Source organism: Phyllobates terribilis, unplaced genomic scaffold (genome assembly GCF_046119375.1).
Source record: "Phyllobates terribilis strain yellow unplaced genomic scaffold, ASM4611937v1 Scaffold_1__5_contigs__length_1240528914, whole genome shotgun sequence".
Lineage (NCBI taxonomy): Eukaryota > Metazoa > Chordata > Amphibia > Anura > Dendrobatidae > Phyllobates > Phyllobates terribilis.
The window spans coordinates 921129609-921157202 of record NW_027362761.1 but is presented as its reverse complement, the minus strand read 5'-3'; the positions used below and the strand labels follow the sequence as shown (position 1 = coordinate 921157202).

The window sequence follows — 27594 nt, the reverse complement described above, 5'->3', positions numbered from 1 at the left end:
CCAACTGAGAATCTGTGGTCAGTCTTGAAGATTGCAGTTCACCAAAGGAAACCATATAACTTGAATCAGCTGGAGCTGTTTAGCCTTGAGGAATGTGCAAAAATCCCAGTCGCAAGATGTGGAAAGCTCAGAGACAGCTGAAAGTCACTGGATAATTTCCGCAAAAGGAGACTCTAAAGTACGGACTTTAGGGGGGTGAATAGTTATGCACAGTGAAGTCTTCAGTTATTTTGTCCCATTTGATGTTTGCTTCACAACAAAAAGAAAACTAAATGTTCACAGTTGTAGGCATGTTCCTTACATGAACTGATGCAAACCCTCAAAAAAAAAAAAAAAAAAAAAAAAAAAAGACATTCCAGGCTGGGAGGCAGCAAAAACTTTCGCAAGCCACTGTCTTTACCATCCATCTTTGAAAAGATGCAAACAAAATTTGCAACTTCTTGCCAGCTCTGCTGAAGTGGGTAGATCAGAGATATGATGAGGCATGTCAACACCTGCTCAATTCATAAAAAAAAAGTGGCTATAAAGGAAGGACAGGAGTAAATTTTCTGGTTAGGTGCTGATGCAGGAATAAGATGCAGCAAATGCATTAAGACTGGCATACAAAATTCCAGCCGTAGTCAGATTTTTGGTTTACATATACACAAGTGTAATGTGGATCCATACAACAGCAGAGTTGTACAGCATGTTAACATTGAGGCCGCAGCTACTGTGTAGCCATATCACATCAATTTGCCAGCTTTTAAGTGAGACTTGCAGAGGGACTGCTGAAGCTTCTGCTTTGGATCTTAAGTGGATTGAAGAGGTACAGAGATGGCAGATTTGCAGCACTTTACAACATTCACATACAGTTTTCAAACACCAGTCTTTGTGGAAATGTGTATTAAAATCACAACATGCTGTGCACAAAATCATAATAGATTCCCTTTAAATGTGTCAGGTCATTTTTGCCTACCCTACTAAGAGGATCCTGAAATAGGGCTTGGGCAGCCCTTTCAGGATATGCATAATTTATTCATGTACGTTGACCCATTGTGCTGCTGCAAGCCCCTGAAAATTTATTGTTATGCGCCAGCAAGTCAAGCGCATGTTAATAACAAATGAATATTCACCCCTTCCACAACCCATAATCCCACCCATAATCAGTGTTTGCAGTTTTGAGTTAATGATATGTCCGTGCCTCAGGGTGGGACTGTAGGATGGATCTTTCCTTGGTGCTCTAGGCCAGATCAGCAAGATAAGACCTGCCCACAGGCCGCCCCGAAGCACAAGTATGTTCCTCATCATAGAGACAGCTAGACACGGAGACAGATAGGGTGGGTCTGTGGACAGGTCTTTTCTTGCGGATCTGGTTCAGAGTACCAAGGAAAGACCCTGCCTACAGTCCCACCCGAAAGCACAGAGACCTATCATTAACTCAAAACTGCAAGCACTGATTACACAAGACGAATTTCTTCACCTTAGGTATTATATTAATCAGTGCAGCAGCCACAACATGACACAGCAGGATTTTGCCAAGTAAACTACAGGCAGACAGGTGCGCTTTAAGGACGGACTGGAGAGGTGCGAGCGTGTTCACTGGGAGGCCACAGAGGAGGATATTGCAGCTGTTGAGACGGGAGATGATGAGGGCATGCACAAACATTTTAGTAGATTCAGGGTTGAGGAAAGGATGGATTCTGGAAATATCTTTTTTTTTTGAGTTGGAGGTGGCGAGCGGTTGGATGTGGGGTTTAGAAGGCAGAGGCAGCGGACTTCCAGTACTGCGAAAAGTGTGATGTCATTTATTGTGATAGATCAGGTAGGGGAGTTAGGTGAAATGAAGGAAAAATAAGTTCAGTTTTGTCCATACTAAGCTTAAGGAAGCATGATGAGGAGGATATGGCTGCTAGACACTCTAGGATTCTTAACAGCACAGAGATGTGACATCTGGGCAGGAGAGGTAGATCTGAATATCAGAGTATAGGTGGCTTCTAGTAACACCCATACACAGAGTGAGCTAAATGAGAGATAGCATGTTCATGCTGAACTTTGCTCCTGTTCAAGGATGTTAGAGGTGAACAGGAGCAGCGATATGGGTTGAGAGGTCGGGTCAAAGATTCTCTTCAGGATAGGTGTGATCGTGGCATGTTTTAAAGCCGAAGGAAAGGTGCCAGAAGTTAGTAATAGGTTGAAAAGATAGGTTAGGGCCAGGATAAGCATAGTGGTGAGGTTTGCAAGGAGGTGGGATTGGGTCAAGTGCACAAGTGGTGAGGTGCGCTTTGGAGAGATGTGCAAGTTCTCCTTCTGTGATGGTGGGGGGAAATAGGAACTAATCCATTTACTTAGATTGATTTATGTGCATGTGCTATCCAAAAACATATGTCACCTGAAGATTTTACCAAGTTGCCAACACTGAGTTTTTTGTTCATTTGTTTCACCATGGGTCAGCGGTTCTTCCTGGAGTGGCAACACAATATTGTGAACGATTCCATTATCAAACACAATGAGGCAATAACCTTTTTCTTTTCTACAGTTAGGTAGGTGGAGGGTTTGTTGCCTAAATACAAAATGACTCCTAAAAAGGCAGATCGCTCAGAATGGATTAAAGAATCATTCCAGAATGGGTTTTCAAAGGGACTACTCCATCTGGTGATCCAGTCTCCTCTTTAAAAAGGGGGAAGTGCTGGCCCAAGAAAAAATAAATAAAACTACACACCCCTAGTTGAATGAAGTCCTAGAGAAACTTCTGCAAATGGCAAAAGCTGTGAAAAGCAAAGTTATAGGTTAAGTTTGCATGATTTAAGTTCAGGCTAAAAATGTACTACGTGATTTATGCCACAAACTTCAAATCATTCAATATAAATTACATTCCTATAAGATGTAAATGTTTTGTTAAAACACTATTTACTAGCACTGTACAGTAATTGATGCAGACTTCGTGCAAATGCAAACTTTCCCCAGGGTAGTTTCTTGCAACAAATACTATTCAAACACTATAATGCCACCCAGCAAATTGTAAGCCGCCCCAGTGTCTAAAATGCAAATTAAGAAGGGGACGATTTGATTTTGGTGCAAACTTCTGCAGTAAAGTTTGAGAAATTTGGTGCATTTTTTTTTTGCTTCACAGTCTAAGTTGCTAAGTTGACAAGCAGTTTTCGTCTACAGTGTAATGTGACTGATCAATGGTTCAAGCTGTTTTTTAAAAAGTGTTAGAGTAATTCAGTACATAACCACTAAAGGGAAAACTCAGGTTAACACTATTAATGGTTTGAAAGCCAGTGTTATTCCAACTTTTAGCCACATGTCAAGATAAGTATAAGAAAATTACTGAAAGTGCAAAAAAAAAAAAAAAATGGGGAAGTCAGTGCTGCATCACATGTTTTGTGATTTTTAGTCTTGTGCTAGCTGCTATAAATAAAGGGCATGGGTCAGAGTATTAGGACATCTAATCTCAAGTTGTAGGACATCACAAGCTACGCAATACAATTTCCACAACTCTAAACACTGATGACACCTCATGGCTAGTCAAACATTTAGGATGGTATTATGCATAAATAAGCAAACGAGTTGCATAAAAATATATATATTTTTTATTTATAAAAAAAATGCCACAATCACATTTAATACCAGACCAAACCCATCTATGCTTTAATCATTTCTACACATACAGTTAGTGCAGAAATGCATTTCCTTATTATATGCAAGATAAAGCAGGAGGATAAAATGTGAAGAAATACTCTGTGCACCAACTGTATTTATTCACTTAAGACCGTGAGATAAAAGGCATCTGTAAGAGCTCCAGGAAGAACGGGAAATAAACAGTTGGCTTTGCTCAGATACTTGCAGTCTGCTATATCCTACTGCTTCCAAAATAAATGTCTACCTTTGATCACAAGTCATTAATAGACCCAACAGTGTGGGAATTCATTTCTTAGTTGTACCAGTCCGGCCTTTGGAATATGGAGCTGTGCATTAGACAAACTGCTCAAACATTGACTTGATAACATGGATCGTGATGACACAAACCTCTAGCTGGAGCTTAGTTTACGCATAAGATCTCATTATTGGGTGTACTATATTGCCAGCTTACATCACGTTCCCCTTTATAGAAAAAGGAGTAAACCAATATAAAGAAAAAAAAAAAAAAAAAACACACACATGAACCGGATATATGTATATTAAAAAAGAGAAAGTAAAAGTTGTAAAATCACAAGATTTTTATTAAAAAAAGGCAAAGGAATATCCCAGTCAAAAAGAACCACATGTGCAGTCTGCATATAAAAGCCCTAGAATTAGACCAATTTTTTATTACTGAAAAGAATATCAAGCAATATACTGCACATGAAATCTGCTTAGAAAACATTGTCATGGTACATGATTGTCATTTGCAATGCCATTAATTGCCTTAATGTGAACATAATTTACAATTAACCCATGCTGAAAACCACATCATCTTCCCAATGTATTGCCATAATTAGCCTATAGAAATTTGGTTTATTCAGCTTTTTATTCCCATATCATAGCACCTGGATTTCTAAATCTAACGACAATTGGGAAGTTAGGATGGAAATGAAAAGTCATGGATTGAGGTCCTATTATAATGCAGAAAATGTCTGTATTCCTTCAAGTTCTGTACGGTATGGATATCCCCAAATGGTGAGGACAGCACAAGTATGGCTACTTTAAAAGGTTCCTAAGCACTTGTTAGAAACAATCGGCATCCTGTGACTTGCATGTGCACAAAGAATGCAGAAACCATTTGTGCCTTCTCATGTATAAAACACTCAGCTTGCAATCCAATCATACCACACATAAAATCTTATTGCTTGCCCCGATCATGCCAATCAAGCTTTCACAAGTCAGAAGCACCTCTAGCTAAGATACTGCTTTTTTTTGCTTGTGTTTTTTTAAATCTGACGTAGTTTGCAAAGTTAATTTGTCCAGATTCATTTCTTCGATGACCTTACCCCAGCTGTTAAACGTTTGCTTTGTTGCGGTAATCAGTAGGACCCTGAGAATGCATAGCAGCTGAGTGCTTCGTGACAGCACCTGTTCTTGAAGACCCTAAACGGGGTCTGCGACGGCTCGTCTCTTCATTTCCAGAATTTGATGGACGCCTGCGTAGTCCACATTTTTCAGCGATTGGTGGCTGTAAAAACATAGAAGATTCAAATGAAAACATGAGCAGATTCATGACAAGTTAGTCTAGATCTGAAACACAGAATTAGTTATCTGAGCAGCAGAAGTAATTGTCAATTCTGGACACATTTTTATGTTATCAAGTCTATGAGCTGTACATTGATGGATACACCAACAATAAGAAGCTTTTCAGTCACTAACATCAATTCTGAAGTCTTCCAGTCTCTTGAACTTGCTCAGATGATTCTGTAACGTTGGGTTGACAGACATATTCTTAATTTGAGCATACTTGAGGAAAGCCCAAAATTTCTCTAACCCATACAGCTGACCTGATTAAAGAGGATAACAATTAGTTACCATTGTACTGGGCAAGCATTTCTGAATAAAATTATGCCTTAGTAATGAATTATTAATCCAGAATATGGTTTATCATTTTAGATTTTCTGGATATGTAAAGTTCAGATTTTAATATATCTTATGCACAAATCGTGTTCTATGTAATGACATGTCAAACCCATTGTAGATTGGTCAATATAAAATTTTAGATTACCCGTTTCATAGTCTTTCAGAGTCTCGTCTTGAAAATCTTTGAATATATCTGGTCTGAGTTTCTTTTCCAGTCCGTAGCTATAAAATCTGAACAGGCATTCCAGACCATACCTGTATGCAGGAGAAGACTTAGGATCTTTGTATCAAGTGCTCAACACAATCAGTTTTCACAAAAGCTGCAGGCAAATGCCAGCACTTTACGGCTCCATGTCACCAGGGCAATTAGAAAGTAACAATCATGGCAATCAGGTTTTTGAACACACTGCTATTATTTTGAACACTACTTACTGTACATACGAGTTAAGCAAAAAATCTTTATACTAGTTTTTATTTCATTTCCATGCATTGGGAACATTGCACACTGTTTTCTAATTCAAAACATGGAGAGAAGTGTACATAATTCTTAACTACTTTACAGAAAATACCCCAAACTCAGAATATGTACTTATTAGGTTTAGTGATTCACAGGAATGCCAACTCCTCAAATCTAGTTGTATACCCACAATTTTTTAGAAATGCTTCACATCTATGTTGAAGCAGGTAATGGAGAAACAAATGGGTTAATTCTGCACTGCCATGTAGAAAGTATGAGGGATGCCAATCCGAGTGCAAGTGGTTGTCCTGAAGAAGTTTGTACACTTCAAAACACGTTGACTAAATAAACCACTTGCACTCGGATTGGCATCCCTCATACTTTCTACATGGCAGCGCAGAACTAACCCATTTGTTTCTCCATTACCTGCATTTCATCCCCTTGTGGGTCTGCAGCAGCCTAAGCGTTATTAGTGGTTGTGTGCACACAACCACACCAGGTGAGCACCATCAAATTATTCTTTCAATATGGTTACCCAGATAAGACCCTATTTTTGCACGTTGTGTCTTTCCTGTCCCTTTACTCACATCTATGTTGCATAGAGTCAACCAACTTCTGGAACCTGTCAACTGTTATTTCAGCCTAGGATGGTTTGACTATATCCTAAAATTGTTTGGCATTTGTTGGCTTTGCCTCAGAAACGGCATTTTTGATGTCCCCCCCCCACAAGTGTTCTATCAGATTAAGGTCCGGGGATTGGTCTGGCCACTACATAACCTCAATTTTGTTGGACTGGAAACAAGATTTTGCTCGTTTACTGGTGTGTTTAGGGTTGTTTTGTTGAAACATGATTGACCTCACTAATTGAACTCCACACTGCTATTATTTTGAACACATCTTTTAATAAATTATGCAATTACACAGACTCAAAAACATGTAGATCATGAATGCCAAGTTGGTTTTCTCAGAATCTACTGCACCAACTGGTTAATCGTTTGTTTTTGGTATAAATTATATTACCACATGTCAGTGATTAATCTGGTTATATTGGACTGCTATTATTTTGAACACTGCTGTATATATCCCACCAAGGACAACATCTGCAAGGAGTTTGTATGTTCTCCCCGTGTCTGCGTAGGTTTCCTCCCACACTCCAAAGACATACTGATAGGGAATCTAGATTGTGAGCCCCGATGGGGACAGCGACGATAATGTATGTAAAGCGCTGCTGAATATGTTAGCGCTATATAAACATAAAGATTATTATTTCTGTACACAAATTAGTAGATGGGACCCAACAACCAGTGTGACATGGCTGTAGTGTTGTGCTCATAGAAGAATGGTTTGCAGGTGTAGTGTTGCCTGCCCCCTCTAACTGCACTGCAGGCTGGAGGGTCCCATGTTTCATGTCAGCACCATGTCTGCACACTGTGGTGGAAGCTGGGTACATGAAGTTGGCTACCTGCTGAAGTGAATGCATAGTATGCACACTGTTGTCCATCTAAGGGTCAGCAAATTTATAGGTCTTTAAAATAGAGAGCCATTGTATCCCTTTCATTGTTATTGGGTAATTAAAGGAACAAAAAAAAAAAAAAAGCTAGGGGTGTGTTTTGGGCTTCACAGCTCAATATGTGCAATGAACAAGCAGAATGTTGTAGGTCATTCAGGAATTCCAGGTTTATTAAAAAGATGTCTGCAAACTCCCCCCAAAAAATTGAATTTGCCACTGAAATGAATGGGATGGGTGATCTGAAGGGATTGTCCGGTCAATTGAAAAAAAGTTAATACCTAAAGTGGCTTGCCTACATCCTTTCTAGTGTTCATGTGATGCTTTCTGTTGCATTTTATGGTTTTCAGATATTTGTAGACTTCTACAGCCTAGCAGCAGCACCTCCTGTTTGGAAGCAGTTTTCTGACTAAACAAATTACTGGTATCCATTGCAGTTCCCATCCGCCCTCCAACTCTCAACATTGCCTGCTCTAGATTTTGGAACCATACCCATTAGCCCTCACTGCAGGAATTCCCAACGCCAGTAATGGATGTTTCCACATACCTCCCCATATCACTGCTGCAGTCCCTGCCCCCGACTTACCAATGCCAGGAGAGCTGCAGCCAGGTGATTACATAACGCAGCTCTTGGGCAGAGCCAGCATGATGGCGAGAATAATACCTCCCAAGTGTCAGGAGAGGTGCAGTGACAGGATAATGACAGTTAAGGGGGGTGGGGAGGAAGAGAGAAGGTCTGATGGGAGTCTGATAATTGAAGGACAATATTGAGGAGGCAAGACCAAAAGGGTGTGGCTTGGAACACTGGATGGAAGGAAGCCAAGCCCCTTAGGTCACATCACGGCATGAGTGGCAGCAGCTTTCTCCTATGCCTATGTAAACTAGAACTACTGAATTTTCGGCCCTTAAAAAAAAAAAAAAAAGGGCAAAAAAGTGATGAAAATGCACTTAAAACATTGTTTTCCAAATTGCAGATATCAGTAAAACATTTTTCGTTCTGTGTATGATTTGTGTGCACACTGAATATATTTGAAGAGTCGTTGACTACTAATCTTCATACTAAAAATCAGGCCTGGTGCGGTGTAAAGATCCTCATGTACTGAACCACCAGCGCTCTTGAACACACAGACAACTGAAGCCAATCTGTGACCATTGTCAGCTGTAGTCTTGGACAGCACAAGTCAGAAGAAACCAGATGGAATGTCAAGGCGACCAGCGGCCACTGACTAGCTCGCACTGACATACTAATATATACATTTTTAGGTGCAACTAGTATGGGATCATAGTACCAAGCTGTAAAGTGGTGGTAGTGTTAAGGGTACAGGATTGCACTGCTAACCTGTAGTTCACTCTGGCTTCTTCCACAGCAAGCTGTCTAAATTCCTCGTACATTTTTTTGTTGAAGTGATCTCGGAGAAAGAAAGACCAAAAACGGAATAGAGTGTTCATCTCTGGGGATTGACCAATTCCCAGTCTTTTTCTTTCTGATAAACAAGAGGCAGATATAAGTTTAGACCTGGTTACAGACGTGACGATTTGAGATCTGATCCATCCTTTATCATCAATAGATAGAAATAAGCCTTGCAGGCCAACTGTTAACATAATTACTCAAAGACTAGAAATTTTGCCTAATGTGAAAAATGTTATGATTTTTCTTTGGAGAACAAACAATATTTACAAATATTGGTTTGTTAATCTTATCGGAAGAATAATAATCTTATATGGAAGCTGTGCTACATACATACGAATACACCACCATTCCAGATTTCTGTAGAGGAGATTTAGGATAATGTGCAGAGCATAACCATGCAAAAAGTTCATATACCTTTTATCACCACTAGAGGGTGATAAAGTTGCGGTCAGGACTAGTGATTCTTCAATGAATGCGGCTTGTGTATCAGGGAAGCAAGAAGTCGCATATCTAGGCAAAACTCAGCAAGAACGTAAAATATCTGCAAATTATTGACTTGATGTGTCCTTATCGATTCTGTGTTGCAAAACACTTACTGCACTTTTGAGTAGAATAAGCAATAGAGGGGGTAGAACAAAAAAAGCAGTACAGTGACATCGCATTTGACCCTTATGTTATCAATAGTGTCCAACAGATCCAGAAGGCTTTAATTTATGTGAGCAGAGCCTTATGTAAAATTGGAAGATTTATTGTTGTAATGAAATCTCTGTCCAGGATTAAACACAAGGTAAAAACATTTAAAAGTGAACCTGTCAGCAGGACTTAGCCCTATAATCTAAAGGCATGGCTATAATGGCGCTGATTAATCTGATACCTGATGTGAAGGGATCCGCTCAGTGGCTGCTGAATACTCACTTTATGAAGCTTTCAGAAAATGACAGTTTCATAAGGTGAGTATTCTGCAGCCAATGAGCGGATCCCTTCACATCAGGTATCAGATTAATCAGCATCACAGCCCCATTATAGCCATGCCTTTATTTTATAGGGCTAAATCTTGCTGACAGGTTCTCTTTAAAAAGAAGTTATCCAGGACTATAATTTTTTTTTTTTCTCATTGGGTTAAGAATAGTGTTGAGCGAGTATGTTCTGTTCAGAGTATGCTCGGGCCGAGCTCCGAGTATTTACAGCTGCTCGGTGATCAGGTTAAATCGCTCCCGTGTGCATGATTTGCAACTGTTTCACAGCTTTATTACATGTGAGGAATGTTTAACAGTTGCAAATCATGCACACGGGAGCGATTCAAACGTATCACCGAGCAGCTATAAATACTCGGAGCTCGGCCCGAGCATACTCGACGAAAGGGTTAATAGAACATACTCGCTCAACACTAGTTAAGAACTGACAGGAGTCAGCAACTACCTGCCTGATCGGCCCGGCACCTGCTGCTTCATTTAACCTAAATTCTAAAGCAGCTCTTAAGCCAAGTGCCCAAGATGCAGAAATGCTGCTGATTTTTTCTGCATCTCCCTGGCAGGAAAAACACATGCGGATTTTACATGCGTTTTTCCTGCCAGGTAGAAGCATTTGTCAAGCGTTTTTACATGAATTTCTGCATGCAGGTTATCAAGCACTTTTCCAAGCGATTTTAGCATCACTTGGAAAAGTGCTTGACATCTTGGTCACACTATATAAATCCATGCATGGCATGGATTTATATAGTGTGACCAAGTTAATAGTTAAAAAAAAAAAAAAAAAAAAATAGAATAAAAATGGTAAAAAAGACAAAGAAAAAAAAAAAAACCATACTCACCTGATGGCCCCCGGTCTCCTCCTCCGGTGTGTCCAGTCTCTTGTACGGCTCACGGTGGTGTAAAAGGACCTTCCATGACGTCATTTAGTCATGCGACAGGTCACGCAGCCGCCAACGTCAGCGGTCGCGTGACCTGTCCCATGACTAAATGACGCCATGGAAGGTCTTTTTACACCACTGCGAGCCGCCATGGAGCCAGGACGCACCGTACAGGAGACCGGGGGCCATCAGAAGGCAAGTATAATGTATATTTTTTATTTTAAATTCTTTAAACAAGTACTATGGTACCCGAGTCTGGATGAGAGAGTCTCCTCTTCTCCAGACCCAGGTACCATCCGCACATTGAATCACTTAATACCCGCATGTGCACATGTAGTCATGCGGATATTAAGCGATTCAATGCAAGTCAATGGCGGCAATTATGCCGCGTGTCCGCAAAATTAATGGACATGCTGCAGATTTTACCGCAATGATAATCCGCAGCAGAAATTTACGCAGCATGTGCACAGCACATGCTGATCATTGGGGACCATGGGGCACATATTACCAAGCGTTTTCGCTGCGGAAATTCTGTGGCAAAAACGCTTGAAAAACACGTAGTGGGCACGCAGCCTTACTCTTCTGAGCATGACTGCCAACGTCCTGCCTGCTGTCAGTCACGCCCCATGAACAGAACAGAAGCGAAGCAGCTCTGAGCTGGCAAAAACCTATAAATAAATTCCAGATGACCCCCTTTAAATATTACACAACCTATATTATAAATGAACAAGTGCATATCTTATGCTTCATATGACATTATTTTACATTCATTAGTAATATTTCTCTTTATCCAATTTTTCTAAAGCAATGACTTGGATGAATATCTGACTGTTCTAGAGTAGAGTAGTTATCAGTTTATTAAGGTGTATCACAGCCATTTAGCCAAAGACTAGTCAGTGCTCACCATTCAAGCATCTCCGCCGATATTTATGGTATGCTTGCTGCGTAAACCCATTTTCTTTTAAGAGTTCATGAGAAGGGTGCTGGAACTTGGGTAGAGCATGAGAGGTACACCCAAAGCTGCCTACAAGTACTGTCGCATCGAAGGGGGAAGCACAGGAACGGCTAGAAAGGAATTAGACACCATTATGGAAATCCTCAGCCCAATACAGAACTTTACATTTTAGGGTATGTGCCCACGGTCAGGAGCCGCTGCAGCACTGAAGCTGTGGAGTAGCCGCGCAGCTTCCACCCTCATTTTATGCAAATTAGTGGCGCAATTTTTACTTTTTTTCCCCCCACATGCAGACTTTCCTTATCAATGTTAATCTATGGGGAAAGTCCAGATGCGGACCCGCAAGAGAAATTGATATGTTGCAAGTCTAAAAGACACGCCACATGTCAGCTTCCGCAGGTGATCCACAGGTGTAAAGGGACGCAGAGTGGACATGGGATTTCTAGAAATCCCATCCACTAAGTTGCAACATCAGGATACTGTGGGTTTGATGCTGCGTAAACACGTAGCTTCAAACCTGCAGCGGCTCCTGATCGTGGGCACATACCCTCAAAAGATAATCTGTCACCAGGTCAAAAGGGTCCAGTTTTTGCTTATGTTATTTCCACAGTCCCTCTTAAGTATACTGTATTTCTTGAACCATATGGCAGATTTAAAGGAAGGTGGCCATTTTTTATGGTCTTTACGCGGGGGCATAGCTCACAGCATTCTCTGCGGCATGTCTGAAGGCTGCTCTGCATTATTACCCCGTGAGCAATGCCACATTAGTAAAGACTATAAAACTTATTTCATTCCTGCTGCTAAGTGCTAAGATCAAAATCTGGCCATGTAACCCACTTTAAAACAAATATTAACTCACAAATGTAGCCAAGGTCAGGGTCTGTTCAGTGAGCCATGTAAATAAGCCCCATCACTAGAGGAGCTGGACAGGATTTGCACCTTGAACTTGAGTCTTACAATAATTTGCTGTAGAACAAGCCTGTCTCTTTCAGACGTGAATATAGTTTAACACTTCGGTGCAGATACAGGGGCAAAGCAGTGGAGCACTTGTCAGCCCCTTCCCCAAGTAGATTCTCAGGGACCACATTGCTTGGGCTGCCAGCTGTGTTTTGACGGCCACCGGCCCTTTAGTTTCTTGCTCTGTGAGCACACGAACGCAGTGTTCACTACAGAACACTGAGGCACGAGCAATGGAAGATTACGTCCTGACACCAGTGCCAGCATCGGGACGTACTTTATGGGTAGAGTGAGCATGCGATTTGTATGGCCCCCAAATGATGGTATAAATATCCAAATGGCCCTTAGAAAAAAAAGTTGCTCACCCCTGCTTTAAGGGCACAGTGACAGGAAGTCTGCAAAGATGAGCACTGGGAATGAAGTCTCCTCATGAGACCTGTATGGTCTGCAGTCTGACAATTGTTGGCACCAATGAGGAGATACTGGGAGTTTTTGCATGTTTACGTGATACAAGTGTATGAGGCTGACCTGAAACTGATTGATCACTGTACTAAGCTTGGCGATTTATTCCTGTAATAACAGTGGTCTTGGCACTGAATTCATGTACTGACAGTGGTTGTGATCATGCAGCAATCTATACCATGCTTCATGTTAATCTCAAAATGTTTTCAGGATTTTTCAGTTAATGTTGAGGATTTGTTCAAGTTTCTGCTACAAAAACTCAGTATAAGCAAGTTCTGGAGTGTTCACACCTTTAGAGCAGCAACTCTCCAAATCCTTATCAAATAATCAAATATTGGTTCTGATTATGTATTAATGTACCGACAGTGGTTCTGTTCATGCATTCATGCAAGTACCCCTTTAACTTTTCTTGCAGCTCTTCATATGGTCATTCTGAATGGCTTTTGGTATATTAAAAAAAAAAAAAAAAAAAAAAAAAAAAAAAAAAAAAAAAAAAAAAAAAAAATTGTGCATCCCAGCTATAGAAACATTAAGAAGTCTTGCAATGCTTACCCTTCTATAGAGAGATAGTCACCTTCGGCTTGTATTTTTCACTTTTAGCTTAGCAGTAAGAACTAAGTGTAGAATGTAACAATTTATAGCTCTGGGAAAGAACAGCATGTTGCACTGATGTGTTGCTGTAAAATACTCCCCATATCACTGTAGAAAGCAAGAGTGTCCCATGACAAATCATTTGTCAAAGAAATGCATAAAATGGGAGTTTCCTGCCGTACTGTGAGTGTACTGAAAGGTGTAGTCTGTGGTGACAGCCCTTTAAGCATGACCAGATCAAACGGACATTCTGTTGAAAAAGCTAAAAAACATAAAATGTCAGTTCTAAGTCAAATCATACTTTACCTGACAGACGAGGTTGTCGCTTTGTGTTCCCTAGAATCCATTACCCAACCAACATGAGATTCAAGAGGTGGATTTGAACTGTAACGGGTCTTCCTCTTTCTTGGAGTCTACAAAAAAAAAAAAAAAAAGAGGAAAAAAAAAAAAAAAAAAAAGTCAAATTATGCGAGATCTAGCTTATTAAGAAGTGTCAACCAAAATGACTGTTCAAACCAAGCCCTTGGTGCACTTTTGATGTGGCTTAGCAGTTCAGGGAACCACCCATTTATCTCCACATTCCTGTGACCCCTGTAAAGCCCGAGTTGTCAAAGTAGAGGTGGTGAAGACAGAAAACGAGTAGGTGAGAAGGTGCACTGAACAGGTAGGCCAGACCAGGGGTGCATAGAGTGCCACTGCTAGCTTTGAACAATCATTTTGTGCTGAGAAGACTCCCTTTAAAGCTGATGCCTAGTACTCGTGTATGCTCTATATATTGGTTTTACATGATTTGCAATAGGTTATCTGGCTTTTTATTTGGTCTTCCCCCTCTGAAATGGTTCATCGAGTGAAGAATAAAATTTCACAAGATGCCTTTGAAATAGAGTGGAGTCTAAATACATTTTAATTGCTCCAACCAAATAGTAGCAATGATGGCTTTAGAGGACAGCAGTTCTGAGTCACTGATCTCAGGGAATGCCATGTTATGCAGATTCAGGCCGTTTCCCTGGCTACTAATGAGTGCCTTTGTTTATTTGGTTTCTTCTTTGAAATTGCAAAGCAATGTTTTATTGTTGTATTACTTTGGACCATTAATTAAAAAATCCTGAGGATATAACTTTGGTACATTTCCATTTATTTCTGAAGATATTGTACTGTCTATGAAAAAAAATTAAGGGGTGCCAATAATGGTGAGCAGCACTGTATGTGCAAAGCCACAATTCAATTATGACTGCTACATTTACATAGCCCACAAGCTTTGCAAGTCACGAAAGTTCAGGTGTTTCATGGAACCGTAGTATAATGGATTTTAGTGCATTTTACCTGGACATCAATAGATTTGGCATCCTTCACAACAGGGTAAAACCTTGGGGTTTTAGTGGGATCTTGAAGACGTGGTGTACGTGGGGTCTTTGGTCTTGTAGCAGGATGGGACACTGGAGATTCTGGACCCGCTGTAGCTAGAGAAGTACAGTGCTATTTGATCAAAATACATATGCCAGAAGTTCATAAAATCTCTACAATAGATACCAATAACAATTGTAAAGAATGAAAAAAAAAAAAAAAACACCACTGGTGATTTTGTTAACCATTTTTAGTGTTAAGCCTGAACAACATTAAGGATCAGTGGTTTTGGTGCATAATGCCAAAACTTTACATAACACTTCAGCAAATTGCGCTTTTTAACAAGTTATGTGTGGATTTTCATTTTTTTAAAGATCTAGGCTTTCAACTTGTGACTGAACCTATAGTGTTTTTTCATTAATGGGATGAAAGTCTGGCTTGGCCTTCTGATCAGGATACATTAATGTATGGCAACAGTAATAATGCATGAACACGTGACCATCATAGGACCAAGGCAGAGTACTGGTAAGTGCAGTCAGTGTTTAACTGCTTACTTTCAGAGAAGTATCCATTTCAATAAAAATAAATAATCTGCTAGGGTTGTATTATAGTGATGTGAGAAAATCAGATTAAAAATAATGCAGGCAATTCCATTACCTTCTAGAAAAATAGGTATATTCGGTGGAGAATGAAAAACCTCTGGATCAGTCGGAATTTCTGGAGCAAGACTGTCAAATTCTTCTTTACTGATGAAATGAAGTTTCCTGAAATGCTCCATTTCCTGCTGAATTTTGAAAAATTACAAGAACATTAGATCTATGCTGTACAAGTTACTGAGACAAGATGTTGAATTCTGTAGGGTTTGCATACATTAGCATGCATTACAGCCACAGACTGTTGCAGCTGCATAATTAATACTATAAGTAGACTTGGCCATATTCTATAGTATGCATTGGAGGATGTGGCCACCTTCAAGGATGAGCCACTGATCCAACTGGATCATATGAGGCATAGGCGCAAAGATCAGCAAGTGTTAGCCTTGTTGTCAGTTGAGCCCATGAACTGATCAAACCATATGCAACGTCCCTCACATTTTACACATGTAGCAATAGTGAAATTCCTGTATATAATGCTTGCAGAGTGCATTCTAATGTCAGCTGAACCCACCACTATCAGCAAGTTCAGCTGACAGTGTAATGTTTATGGGGCACAGGAAAACTGATTGTCGGGGAAGATGTCGATACTTTTGATCTTATGTCTAATGGTGGCTTATCTCCAGGAGACCACGTCTGGCGATAGCTCTCAGAGAACACAAGAGCACTGACCAAGCAAGCGCCCTGACAGCAATCTAATGTGTATGGCCAGCTACTTTTAGTATGAGCAGTTTATTGTCACAAAACTAAAGGCCCCAATGTCTTACCCCACCTGTTCCGTTAAAGGCCCACCACCCCTCATGGATTGAATATATAAACATCAGCGTTCCCTGCATCCGTAGGGCATAAGATGGCAGCAATCTTGTGATTTAGTCAAGTATACGCTTTCTCACCTTGGGGAATCCACTTCTGTGCGGTCCCTGTGAAAGCACTGGACACATTCAGCTACTGTTAAGCAGAAGTTGTTCCAGAAAGGGAAAGTCAAGGGAGAATTCCCATGGTAAATCACTTCACTGCTGCCACATTATGTCCTATAATTGCAGAGACTGTATAATCTGCATACGGGGAAATATATGGTTAGCAAGTGTTCTGCTTTCAAATGCTTTGCTCCTTACGATAACTCAAAATCCTGTTCAATACCTTTTTTACTAGATTATCACTTTGCCCATCATCTATCGTCCATAGATCTTGTTCATAGTAATATAGACCATCATTTATAACCTTGGCTAGTTCAGAGGTTATCTTGGCTCGAGAAACATGATTTCCAGTGCGATCTCCTCCAGGGTGCTTTTTGACAGGAGGGGTCTGTGTTACAATGAGGATTTTATTAATGTCCTGATCATCAATTTCAAAGTCTGAATCATCAGACCAATCTGTGAAGTTGTTCTTGCGACCCTGTAGAGGCTCCATCTCCTCGTCAAACACAAAGTCAAGTTCTTCTTGCTCAACTTCTTTAATTTGAGGTTTGGTCGACACTTGAGGACATTCCACCTGCATACAACAGTAGAAAACTCATGACTAAAGAGCTCTACTACAGAACATTGCTTCACAAGAAAAATTATTAAATATTGTAATAAAAAGGAAAAAATATGTAAAAACTAAAAAGGGCACCGCAGTGGACAATTATTTAATAACTATTAAGACAAGTGATTGCATAAGGCTAAGTGCCCACGATGCAGAAATGCTGCATATTTTTTACGCTTCTCCCTGGCAGGAAAAACACATGCGGATTTTAAATGCGGTTTTCCCGCCAGGTAGAAGCGTTTGTGAAGAGTCTTTGCATGCATTTCTGCATGCGGGTTATCAAGCACTTTTCCAAGCGATTTTAGCATCACTTGGAAAAGTGCTTTTGTGACCAAGTTAGTTAAAAAAAAAAAAAATAATAATAATAATAAATGAATAAGAATGGTGAAAAATAAAAAAAAAAATAAAGTTTATACTCCCCTTCCGATGTCTTCCCGGTGTTTTGTCTGCTCCGTCCGGTGTCTTGCACTGCTTGCGGGGGTGTGAAGGACCTGCGGTGACGTCATTGAGCCATGTGATGGGTCACATGACTCAGTGACGTCATGGCAGGTCCTTCACATCAACGCGAACATTGCAAGACACCGGACGGAGCAGACAAAACACCGGGAAGACATCGGAAGGGGAGTATAAACTTTATTTTTTTTTTTAAATTCTTTTTTTTACAGCTTCTATGGTACCCAGGTCTGGATGAGAGTCTTCTCTCCTCCAGACTTGGGTACCATCCGCACATTGAAAAGTGTGATATCCGCATGTGCAAATGCAGTGATGCGGATGTCACGCGGTCCAATGCAAGTCAATGGCGGCGATTACGCTGCGTGTCCACAAAATTAATGGGTATGCTGCGCATTTTTGAGCGCAGCATAAACGCTGCGGAAAAATCCGCAACATGGGCATTGAAAGTGCGGCTTGTCATTGAGTACCATGGGGGGCGGATTACCAAGCGTTTATGCTGCGGAAATTCCGCAGCATAAACGCTTGTAAAACGCTACGTGGGCACCCAGCCTAAAAAAAATAAGAATAAAAAAAATTTAAAAAAAAAAAAAGGTACACTGAGCAATGGAGCAAGTAAATTTCTCTGGAAACCATCTTTCGGTCACTGGTTCTATATACATAATTTTAATAATTTTAGAGCACAATATAAGCATTTCTAGATTTTACCCCAATGATAATGTCGCCCGAACAGCATGTACTTCGCAGCATACCTTTGGTTTTATTGGAGATGTTCGGTGTCTTCTCTTCACCTCAATCCATGGCTCAGACTCTAACTCTGGTAAACTTGCAGACAAGCCTTTTGACATGGTTAGTAAATTGCTTGACTCTGCATTCTGTAATAAAGGACTACCCTTCGTTGGAGAACTAGGAGCAGATCCTATTTAGGAATTAAAATGTTAAAATAAGCCTTCAGCATGTATACACATACAATAACTTGTATAATCTAGCACATATGCAGATACAGGAGTTTCCAAGTTCTGAAAAAAACTAAAATAAACAAAAAATTAGAGATTGTCCAGGACTTAATAGCCTATGCTAAGGCTAGGTCATCAGTTTATATATTAGATTTGTGGGGTCCAACAACCACCACCCCAACTGATCACCTGTTTGCATCTCCACTCCTATTGAACTAAATAGCCAAAGCTGCAGTTACCCAAAAACCAAACTACTCAATGTACAGGGCTGTGCTTTGTACAACGTGTACATCTTGAAGAGATAATTGCTGAATAGAGGGGTGCTTGCAAACAGACCCTAATCTGATATTGAATACCTATCCTAAAGTCCTGGACAACCTATTTAAAATAATGTCCAATACATTTACTATAGCTCCCATACTCTGAGGACAAGGAGTATCTTTTGGACATTTATTTTTTTTAATTAAGCACAAACAGAAAACTGCCATTTGTTCCAGGTGCTTCTTACTAAGGGTTTGGTCACATTCTCTCTTGCCTAGAAAGAATTAAGTTTTTTAAAAAAATAAAAGGACTTTGGAAACCTGAAGAGGGTTGATATCTGCTCAAGACCCTGAACCGAGACACAAAAGGGGTTAATGAAGTGACTTGTTAATTCTTCAGGCTTATGCAGCTCTGAAGACGCTCTATACTTTACAATACAGGTCAATGTGAAGGCTCAAGAGACACACCAAGCACGCAGCCCTGTCCAGTGTATGGTCTAGTAAATATGAGGGTAGTATAAGAAATCATCGTTCTTCCTACAGCCCACAAGAGCAATGCTGAAGACGTCCTGATTTATAATATAGTCAGTGGTTTTTACCATAACTTTAAATACTAAAATGCATACCAGAGTGATGCGCCGGCATCTTTACAGGTATAAATTCAGGACAGTTGACGAGTTTAGAAAAGTCAGTTTGTCCAAGTTCTTTCGATGGCGTAGTAGGAATTGGCCACTTTTCTGGATCCACTTTTCGTCTTATTTTTTGGTTTATTACCTCCACTTCTGTACTGTTCTTTAATGCCTGAAACAAAAGATTAGCCAAGCTTCCTCAGAAATCTGTTAGTAATAAATTGTAATCTGTAAATCTCTTATGCAGGTCTGCGATTTCAGGAAATAAGCCATGCGGCCTAAGCAGTCTTTCATGTGTAAAAAAAAACCTCAAGCTGGTAGTTTCTCAATGATGTGTGAACACTTGCCTATTTGAGCAATGGACATGCTCATAGTGCTTCTAGTGATAAAAAGTGCCTCTAGACATTATTTACTTCTGTAAAGTTCAGCAGTTTGATTACTTAGAGGGGTTTCCCACAGACAAATTATATTATTATTCCAAGACTTATTAAAATGTATTAAGTTCTACAATTGGATGCATTAAAAAAAGAAAAAAAATATATATGTTTTTATGCCAAGAATCTCATATGTGCCCCTGCTGTGTACTGTGTAATGGCTGTGTCTGACCGTTCAGGAACATGGTTTTATCATACCACAGCTCCTGGGCAGGGGAGGAAGCAAAAAAATAAGAGTATACAGACATTACAACAGGGGATCACAGCTTCTGGTTTGTGAGGTAAAACAGGGTTTAAAGACAGGCAGGGAAAGGTTTTACCTCAAAGAATCAGCTGTGATCCCCTGCTGTCCTGTCTGTATACTCTTTTGCTTCCTTCCTTTTACTTTAAAAACTACATTTTTTTTAAAGTGCTTAGTTACCCTGCACAGGGCTGGGACCTCTACTACCTCATAGACCAGTGAGGAGCTTGAATGAAGCGGCAATTTAGCTGCCAAGCATGATAGGGGGGTGGGGGGAAAGGAAGTGTTCTTGTAGTTTATGGAGCTGTCCACATGTTCGTGATTTCTGCGGAGAGAGAGGTCTGCACCAAAACATGTCCGATTTTCATTCGGGTCAGGGATCAAACACTACAATGGTAGTCTAAAAATTAATATATATATATATATATATATATATATATATATATATATATATATATATATATATATATATATATATATATATATATATATATATATATATAAACAGTCTTGCACACACAAATAATGCAACATTGATGGTAGATACAAAATGGAGATGAAAAGCAGTCTTTTTTGCTTAGGAAAAAAACTCACATTACAGCTAAACATGCACTGAACATTAATAATGGTTGTGTGCTGACGATGACAAAAAGACAATACCTCACAAATAAGAGCAATATCTGTAGTCAAAGTCTGCACTCGATAAAAACCTGCAACCAGAGCAACAGGTAAAAATCCCTGTGAATCCATCTGCCTTCTGAGAAAGAAGTCCTTCTCCAGATTCTCTGAACTGAAGTAATATTCACTGAAAAGTAAAGCATTGGAATTAATTTCAATCCAAATCCTTATTCAACCATGGTTTACGCTAAAAATGTTACTTACATCTGACGTTTAAGATATTCCTTCAGCAACTTTTCATGAACTTGATATACTTGCATCCCCAATCCGTCATCATAACAGTACACCATGCTGGTAATATTTTCAGAAAGCCCAGCCTCAAAAGGCACAGAACCGGTGCTGAAGGGACGCATGCCATGGTGACCTTGATGGAAAAAAAGTTAAAGGAAAGAATCATTTTGCGTTTGATGGTTGTGTGTAATGTATATAACCATGGATGTACTAAACGCATGGCGAAATCACTGACCATTGCCCCTGCCTCGTCCTCTTCCTCTCGATCGGCCTCTAAAGCCATCTCTCATTCTGCTAGATTCCCTTTGGGTGCTCAGGACATCATCCTGGTCAAGTCTACTCTCTCGCTGCCAACCTGTAGAAAACCGTAATTGAAATGTCACAAAAGAAACATCTATAATAATAAAAAAATAAAATCTCTCTATATCTATCTATCTATACATACTAGTGACAACACATTAAACGAGCAACTCCATATTAAGCAATGTTATATCATAGACAAGATGTGCTCCTTCGTTAAAATGGTACTCAAAAACAAAAATTATAAATCTAATTTTCTGTACTTGTAAATATTAACCAAAAAGAGAACACCCAAAGAGTTCTACCAAAGTATATCAAGAACCACAAATCTCAAATACATGATCAGTGGTAAAACATCTGCAGCAAGTTACAGATGAATATCACTGAAACAACCACTTCAAAAAGAATGAGAATATACAAGGAATGAAGTCTTAAAAGGTTGGTACAAAAGGTCTAACAACTTTATTAGTGCAAAATATACACAAAATCTACAAATACAAAATGGTGAATGGTATGTGTAAGAGGGTAGAGAAAAAAAATAGCAGCACGGGCACAAAGACACCAAGACCCAAATGGCAATTATTAAAAATAGATGTAGATATATGACGAGAAGGGGAAAAGCAAGGGAAATAGTTATCAGACAGTGCTATGGAGCTCCATAATGCCCCATCTCCTAATGATATAGCACAAAGATTTGGGCTAAAGAACCACTCAATAGCCTTGTGCCCATTGGCTGTTCTGTGATCCCAAACGAAATCCCCAGGACTTCCCTTGAGAAAGCTGGACTTTTCCCGCGAAACGCGAATCGGGGAGGGAAGAGGAACGTGCCTCCCTTACCACCTGTCTGGGCGCAACTTCTATTCAGAGGTATAACCATTTGGCAATTTAAATATTCGTTGGGGATGCATGGGGATTTCGTTTGGGATCACAGAACAGCCACTGGGCACAAGGCTATTGAGAATGGTTCTGTAGCCCAAATCTTTGTGCCATGTCATTAGGAGATGGGGCATTATGGAGCTCCATAGCACTGTCTGATAACCATTTCCCTTGCTTTTCCCCTTCTCGTCATATATCAACATTTTTAATAATTGCCATTTGGGTCTTAGTCTTTTTGTGCCCGTGCTGCTATTTTTTTTTTATATCTCTACCCTCTTACACATACCATTCACCATTTTGTATTTGTAGATTTTATGTGTATATTTTGCACTAATAAAGTTGTTATACCTTTGTAACAACCTTTAAAGACTTCATTCCTTGTATATTCTCAAAGTATATCAAGGCAGCATGGCTGTGTCAATAAGGACAATACAAAATCAACTCAAATAGGTGTATACATAATTACAAAAAGCAATAAAGTTACATACAGGGTGGTCCAAAAGGAGAGAGCTTCCATTGTTGTCAAAAAGGCTCCAGGGCGCCCAAGAAAGACCAGAAAGCGCCAGGACCGTATCTTAAAACTATTTCAGCTGCAGGATCGGACTACCAGCAGTGCAGAGCTTGCTCAGGAATGGCAGCAGGCTGGTGTGAGTGCTTCTGCACGCACTGTGAGGCGGAGACTCTTTGAGCAAGGGCTGGTTTCAAGGAGGGCAGCAAAGAAGCCACTTCTCTCCAGAAAAAACATCAGGGACCGACTGATATTCTGCAAAAGGTACAGGAAGTGGACTGCTGAGGACTGGGGCAAAGTCATTTTCTCTGATGAATCCCCTTTTCGATTGTTTGGGACATCTGGAAAACAGCTTATTCGGAGAAGAAGAGGTGAGCGCTACCACCAGTCTTGTCTCATGCCAACTGTAAAGCATCCTGAAACCATTCATGTGTGGGGTTGCTTCTCAGCCAAGGGAATCGGCTCACTCACGGTCTTGCCTAAAAACACAGCCATGAATAAAGAATGGTACCAGAATGTCCTCCAAGAGCAACTTCTCCCAACCGTCCAAGAGCAGTTTGGCGCCCAACAATGCCTTTTCCAGCATGATGGAGCACCTTGCCATAAAGCAAAGGTGATAACTAAATGGCTCATGGAACAAAACAGAGATTTTGGGTCCATGGCCTGGAAACTCCCCAGATCTTAATCCCATTGAGAACTTGCGGTTAATCATCAAGAGACGGGTGGACAAACAAAAACCAACAAATTCTGGCAAAATGCAAGCATTGATTATGCAAGAATGGACTGCTATCAGTCAGGATTTGGTCCAAAAGTTGATTGAGAGCATGCCAGGGAGAATTACAGAGGTCTTGAAGAAGGGGCAACACTGCAAATATTGACTTGCTGCATTAACTCATTCTGTCAATATAACCTATTGGTACTCATAATATGATTGCAATTATATTTCTGTATGTGATATAAACATCAGACAAACACTAATAAAAACCAGAGGCCAGCAGATCATGTGAAAATATAATTTTGGGGTCATTCTCAAAACTTTTGGCCATGACTGTATATAGAAACAATAGATGATTATATAATGGAAAATGTAGACCTAGAGAAGATCATGCCGCTCCTCAGCTACCCTGCACTCCAACGCATGTTTGGAGTTTTAACAGTTTAGTCCAAGTTCCACTTTTACAGTGGCGACTATATAGTGTTTGGTAAAAATTAAACTCCTACAACACCCACCCCCTCCCCTCTCTCTATCGATTTCAAGGTCATATTTGGTGAAGTCCAAAGCTTCTAGCAAGGATCAAGACCTGAGGCATCCATAGAAGAAAAATCGAGTGATAAGCCCACCACACCCATGGCTTCTGAAAAACCTGTGTTTTGGAACGGATTGCGTGGGTCTCCTGCAGGCACACAATATTGAAGTGTTTTGTACGGAGGCATCTTATTGCTAAACGCCTCTTAACCTTATCACCAAGCTCCTACACAGTCAACAAAAAAGATTAACAAATTCATCCCTGTGCCAAGGAGCTTCTAATATGTCAGCCAAGGGAATAAATAAATGGAGCTTGCATCAGGATAAGAGTCACACCAAGACTGGCGGCCCTTACCCACACCACTGAGTGAAGTAAATACAACAGCAATTACATAAGAAATAGAGCTGTAGAGGGGGTGAGGGAAATCTCCACAACTGCAAGTGTCCGATCATATTCATGCTTTGCTGTGTGAACTGCAACTTTTTACACTATCAAAGCACTGCCCGGGAAGCAGAACCCAATAGCCAAGAAACTGGTCCATTGGCCCCTTGTTGGTTTAAGAAGCTGGAGCAGAGGCCATGTGTATGTAGATGAGTGGAATCAAGTGCAGAACCAATGGGAATCACCTCCCAATGGGCGCAACCTTAAGCTGTGGCTCCAGACCCTCAGGAAGGCCAAGACTCAACAGCGGTGGATTCAGGATGCATCGGGCCCAGAAGGTTTTATAGGGAACCCTAAAGCTGGGACAGTTCCCAGTTAGTAAAAATAAAAAAAAAGTATGGTTGGAGTGGATGGCATACACGCTTTCATGGGGCTCTGGGTGCCATCTTCTCAATGCCAGGCATTAACCGACCCCCCCCTTCCTTGAGTAGCGGAGGTTTATATTAATGCAGAAATGCTTGGATTATGCACTTAAAAATGCAACCAATTTGTATATCTATTCTTTCAGGCTCCCTATATAGAGAAAGTTGCACCCAAATTAGGAAAAAAAAGTACAGTGGGCACTGTACCCCACAGAAAAATGCAAGACGGGTTGGGGGGGGGGGGGGGGGGGGGATATATTTATCTCCAAGTATTCAAGTTTTAATTTTGTCAAATCTGACATACAGTCTAGAAATATGGGCCTTTTCACTTACTGCCAAAACTAAGGGGGAATGGCTTATAGGGTATTAATGCAGAGCAGTCAAAAGACACGGCCCTGGAGAATCTTGTGAGTCATGCCTCCTTGAAAAAGTCCAAAGAAATTTGCACTAAATTAAAAAGACCCATATCTCTGGGACCGTACGGTGGATTAAAAAAACAACTGAAAACACCACAGAAGCAGTGGGAATAAAAGCAAAAACTGGCCACTTTTGATCTGGTGACAGGCACTCATTTACATTACATGAATGTTGACAATGCCTGTCGACTTCAGCAGTACTGACCAACTGATGTGTATGGGAGACCTGACTTCTGCCTGAATATATTTTAATTTTTGGTAAGCAAATCAAGCAGTTTAAAAAAACGGATCAGTCTGAAATTCTCAGGAGATAAGCTGCTGCCAGTGGCCTTCTCTCTTCCGTTGAAAAACACACTCAGTTAGGCCGAGAACTTATGAACACTAGGATATTACAAATCGTAATTTTATTTTTTTATCTTTCCATTTTGACTACAAGAGCCTATAGCTACAGCTTGCCAAAAAAAGGAGGATATTCCAGCCTCCCTCAATAAGTGAAATCTAGCTGCCGCTTGGACACTCCCGAACTGGAAAACGGACTTCCAGGAGAAGTCAGTGCCTGGAGTTCAGCAACTGACACTAGGTGTCCAGTACAAACTCGAACTTTACAATTCAGGTTCGCTCATCTCTATTAAGTACGAAAAGTTTGCTCACCGTGAGAGTAATGTCCTCGCTTTGGTTTTTTGCTTGATTCGGGTTGAACCTGTGACACCAAGTGATCATTCTGGGTTTCCACATGGTCTGTTTTCTTGTCCACCAAGCACAAAGGAACCCATCTTTGTTTGGCAACTGAAGATAAAGTGGAACAAAATTAAAACAAATATTAGATATAGAATATATAACAATCTGTCCAGGAAGATATTTTTTTTTACCAAAATGTTATCACTAAACATGCAATATATGAGCAACGACTGGAGTGATTTTGGACAATGTTTATGTGCATTGATGCATTTGTAGGTTTCAGCAAGACATATCAATGCACCTGAACAACATTGTCCAAATAACGAAACTATAAAGAAAGTCCTATATATTCGTTTTACTAATGTGTCCTCAGCCACAAGCAATCATTTTAGCATAATACACAAAAATCACAGGTCATCGATCAATGGTAACTTCTATTGATCAGATGCTGAAGATTTAATAAAGTTCTGCTAAATGAAATAATTACTGACCAGATCTTCCATCACTGCTGATTTCTTGTTACCAAATAGTATAGCGCTTAAAAGGGGTTGCCCACTTTATATTACTGTTACGTGTGGGAAACAAGCTTTTCTGTCACTAATATATAAGTATTACAGGGACCTGTTGGTGCAGCCTCTGCTGCTGGTGAGGCAGCATGTGACCACATTTTTGTGGACTGGTTTGACGGTGCCATGTCACCTTGGCAGAGCCCCTAATGTGCCAGCACAGCAGACCCTCCCCATCCCCCCACTTTACAAACTGCATCTCTCAATTCATCTAAGCGTGCAGTGAGCATGTGGACACGAAATGTGCCTCACAGTTTTATATTTTTGGGCGATGAAGAATGAATAATTACGTTTTTATCATCAAAGTTTTGTTATAGCCCCAGATTTTACATTTTCGCATTGGGAAATGGCACACAATTTTACTGAATGTAGAAATACCCCATATGTGGCTGTCCAGTACTGCTTAGCCATATGTCAAGACTTGGGAGGCATGGAGCGCTAATATTCCTAGAATAGTATGCAGACTCCCTAAGTGCTAGAAGAGCAGAACTTTGGGAATTCATCTACAGGTGTAGTGAGGATTTTAACTCCATGGGTGTTTTCCAGAAACAAGCAGCAATGGAAAATGCAAATCTGCCATTGTAGTGGTGACCAGTGCATTATGCTCGTGCTTCTGGAGACATGCACCCGTAAATTAGGTGCGCTCTCATTGATACAGAAATGTCAAATATGTGGATGCTAACTGCGGTTTAGGCACACTGTGGGGCTCAAAAGGGAGGTGGACATTTGTATTTGGGAGCACGCAAGGAGCCATTTCACTTTTCCAGAGTCTTTGTGCTACCAGTAGCGCGAGAGCACCCCTATATTTCCGTTAACAGATGACGGACCTGAGTGGGGACTTGCTTTTTTTGTGGATTGAGTCAAAGTTTTTATTGGAAACATTTTACATCACATTTATCTGGCGCTCTACGCCATCTAAATCTCAGAGTGACATGATTCAGATGAAACACCCGAGGAATCCATTCCCTATAATGGAGGCAGCAGTTACTCTGGACTCAGTCTGGCCTCTTTTTAGCGGTGTCCTTTTCAGGCTTCACAAAACTGTGGCAGACGGCATTTATGCACACCTAATAAAAAGACGGACA

The 27594-nt window shown here is 40.4% G+C and overlaps 1 protein-coding gene across 2 annotated transcripts in view; it reads right to left on the bottom strand.

Annotated features, from left to right (window-relative positions):
• Window positions 1-3619: 3619 nt before the first annotated feature.
• LARP1B (La ribonucleoprotein 1B) overlaps window positions 3620-27594 on the bottom strand; it is a 36728-nt gene continuing 12753 nt past the window's right edge. For both annotated transcript variants that reach the window (XM_073641565.1, XM_073641573.1), the window contains exons 5-19: window positions 25917-26051; window positions 21351-21470; window positions 21089-21248; window positions 20867-21011; window positions 19529-19703; window positions 18439-18605; window positions 16853-17203; window positions 15717-15843; window positions 15039-15175; window positions 14022-14128; window positions 11655-11815; window positions 8830-8974; window positions 5672-5781; window positions 5323-5450; window positions 3620-5131 (exon numbers count right to left, since the gene is read on the bottom strand). In XM_073641565.1, coding sequence (XP_073497666.1) covers window positions 4958-5131; window positions 5323-5450; window positions 5672-5781; window positions 8830-8974; window positions 11655-11815; window positions 14022-14128; window positions 15039-15175; window positions 15717-15843; window positions 16853-17203; window positions 18439-18605; window positions 19529-19703; window positions 20867-21011; window positions 21089-21248; window positions 21351-21470; window positions 25917-26051 — 2342 coding nt within the window. In that variant the 3' untranslated portion in view covers window positions 3620-4957. The remainder of the gene's footprint in view (window positions 5132-5322; window positions 5451-5671; window positions 5782-8829; window positions 8975-11654; window positions 11816-14021; window positions 14129-15038; window positions 15176-15716; window positions 15844-16852; window positions 17204-18438; window positions 18606-19528; window positions 19704-20866; window positions 21012-21088; window positions 21249-21350; window positions 21471-25916; window positions 26052-27594) is intronic.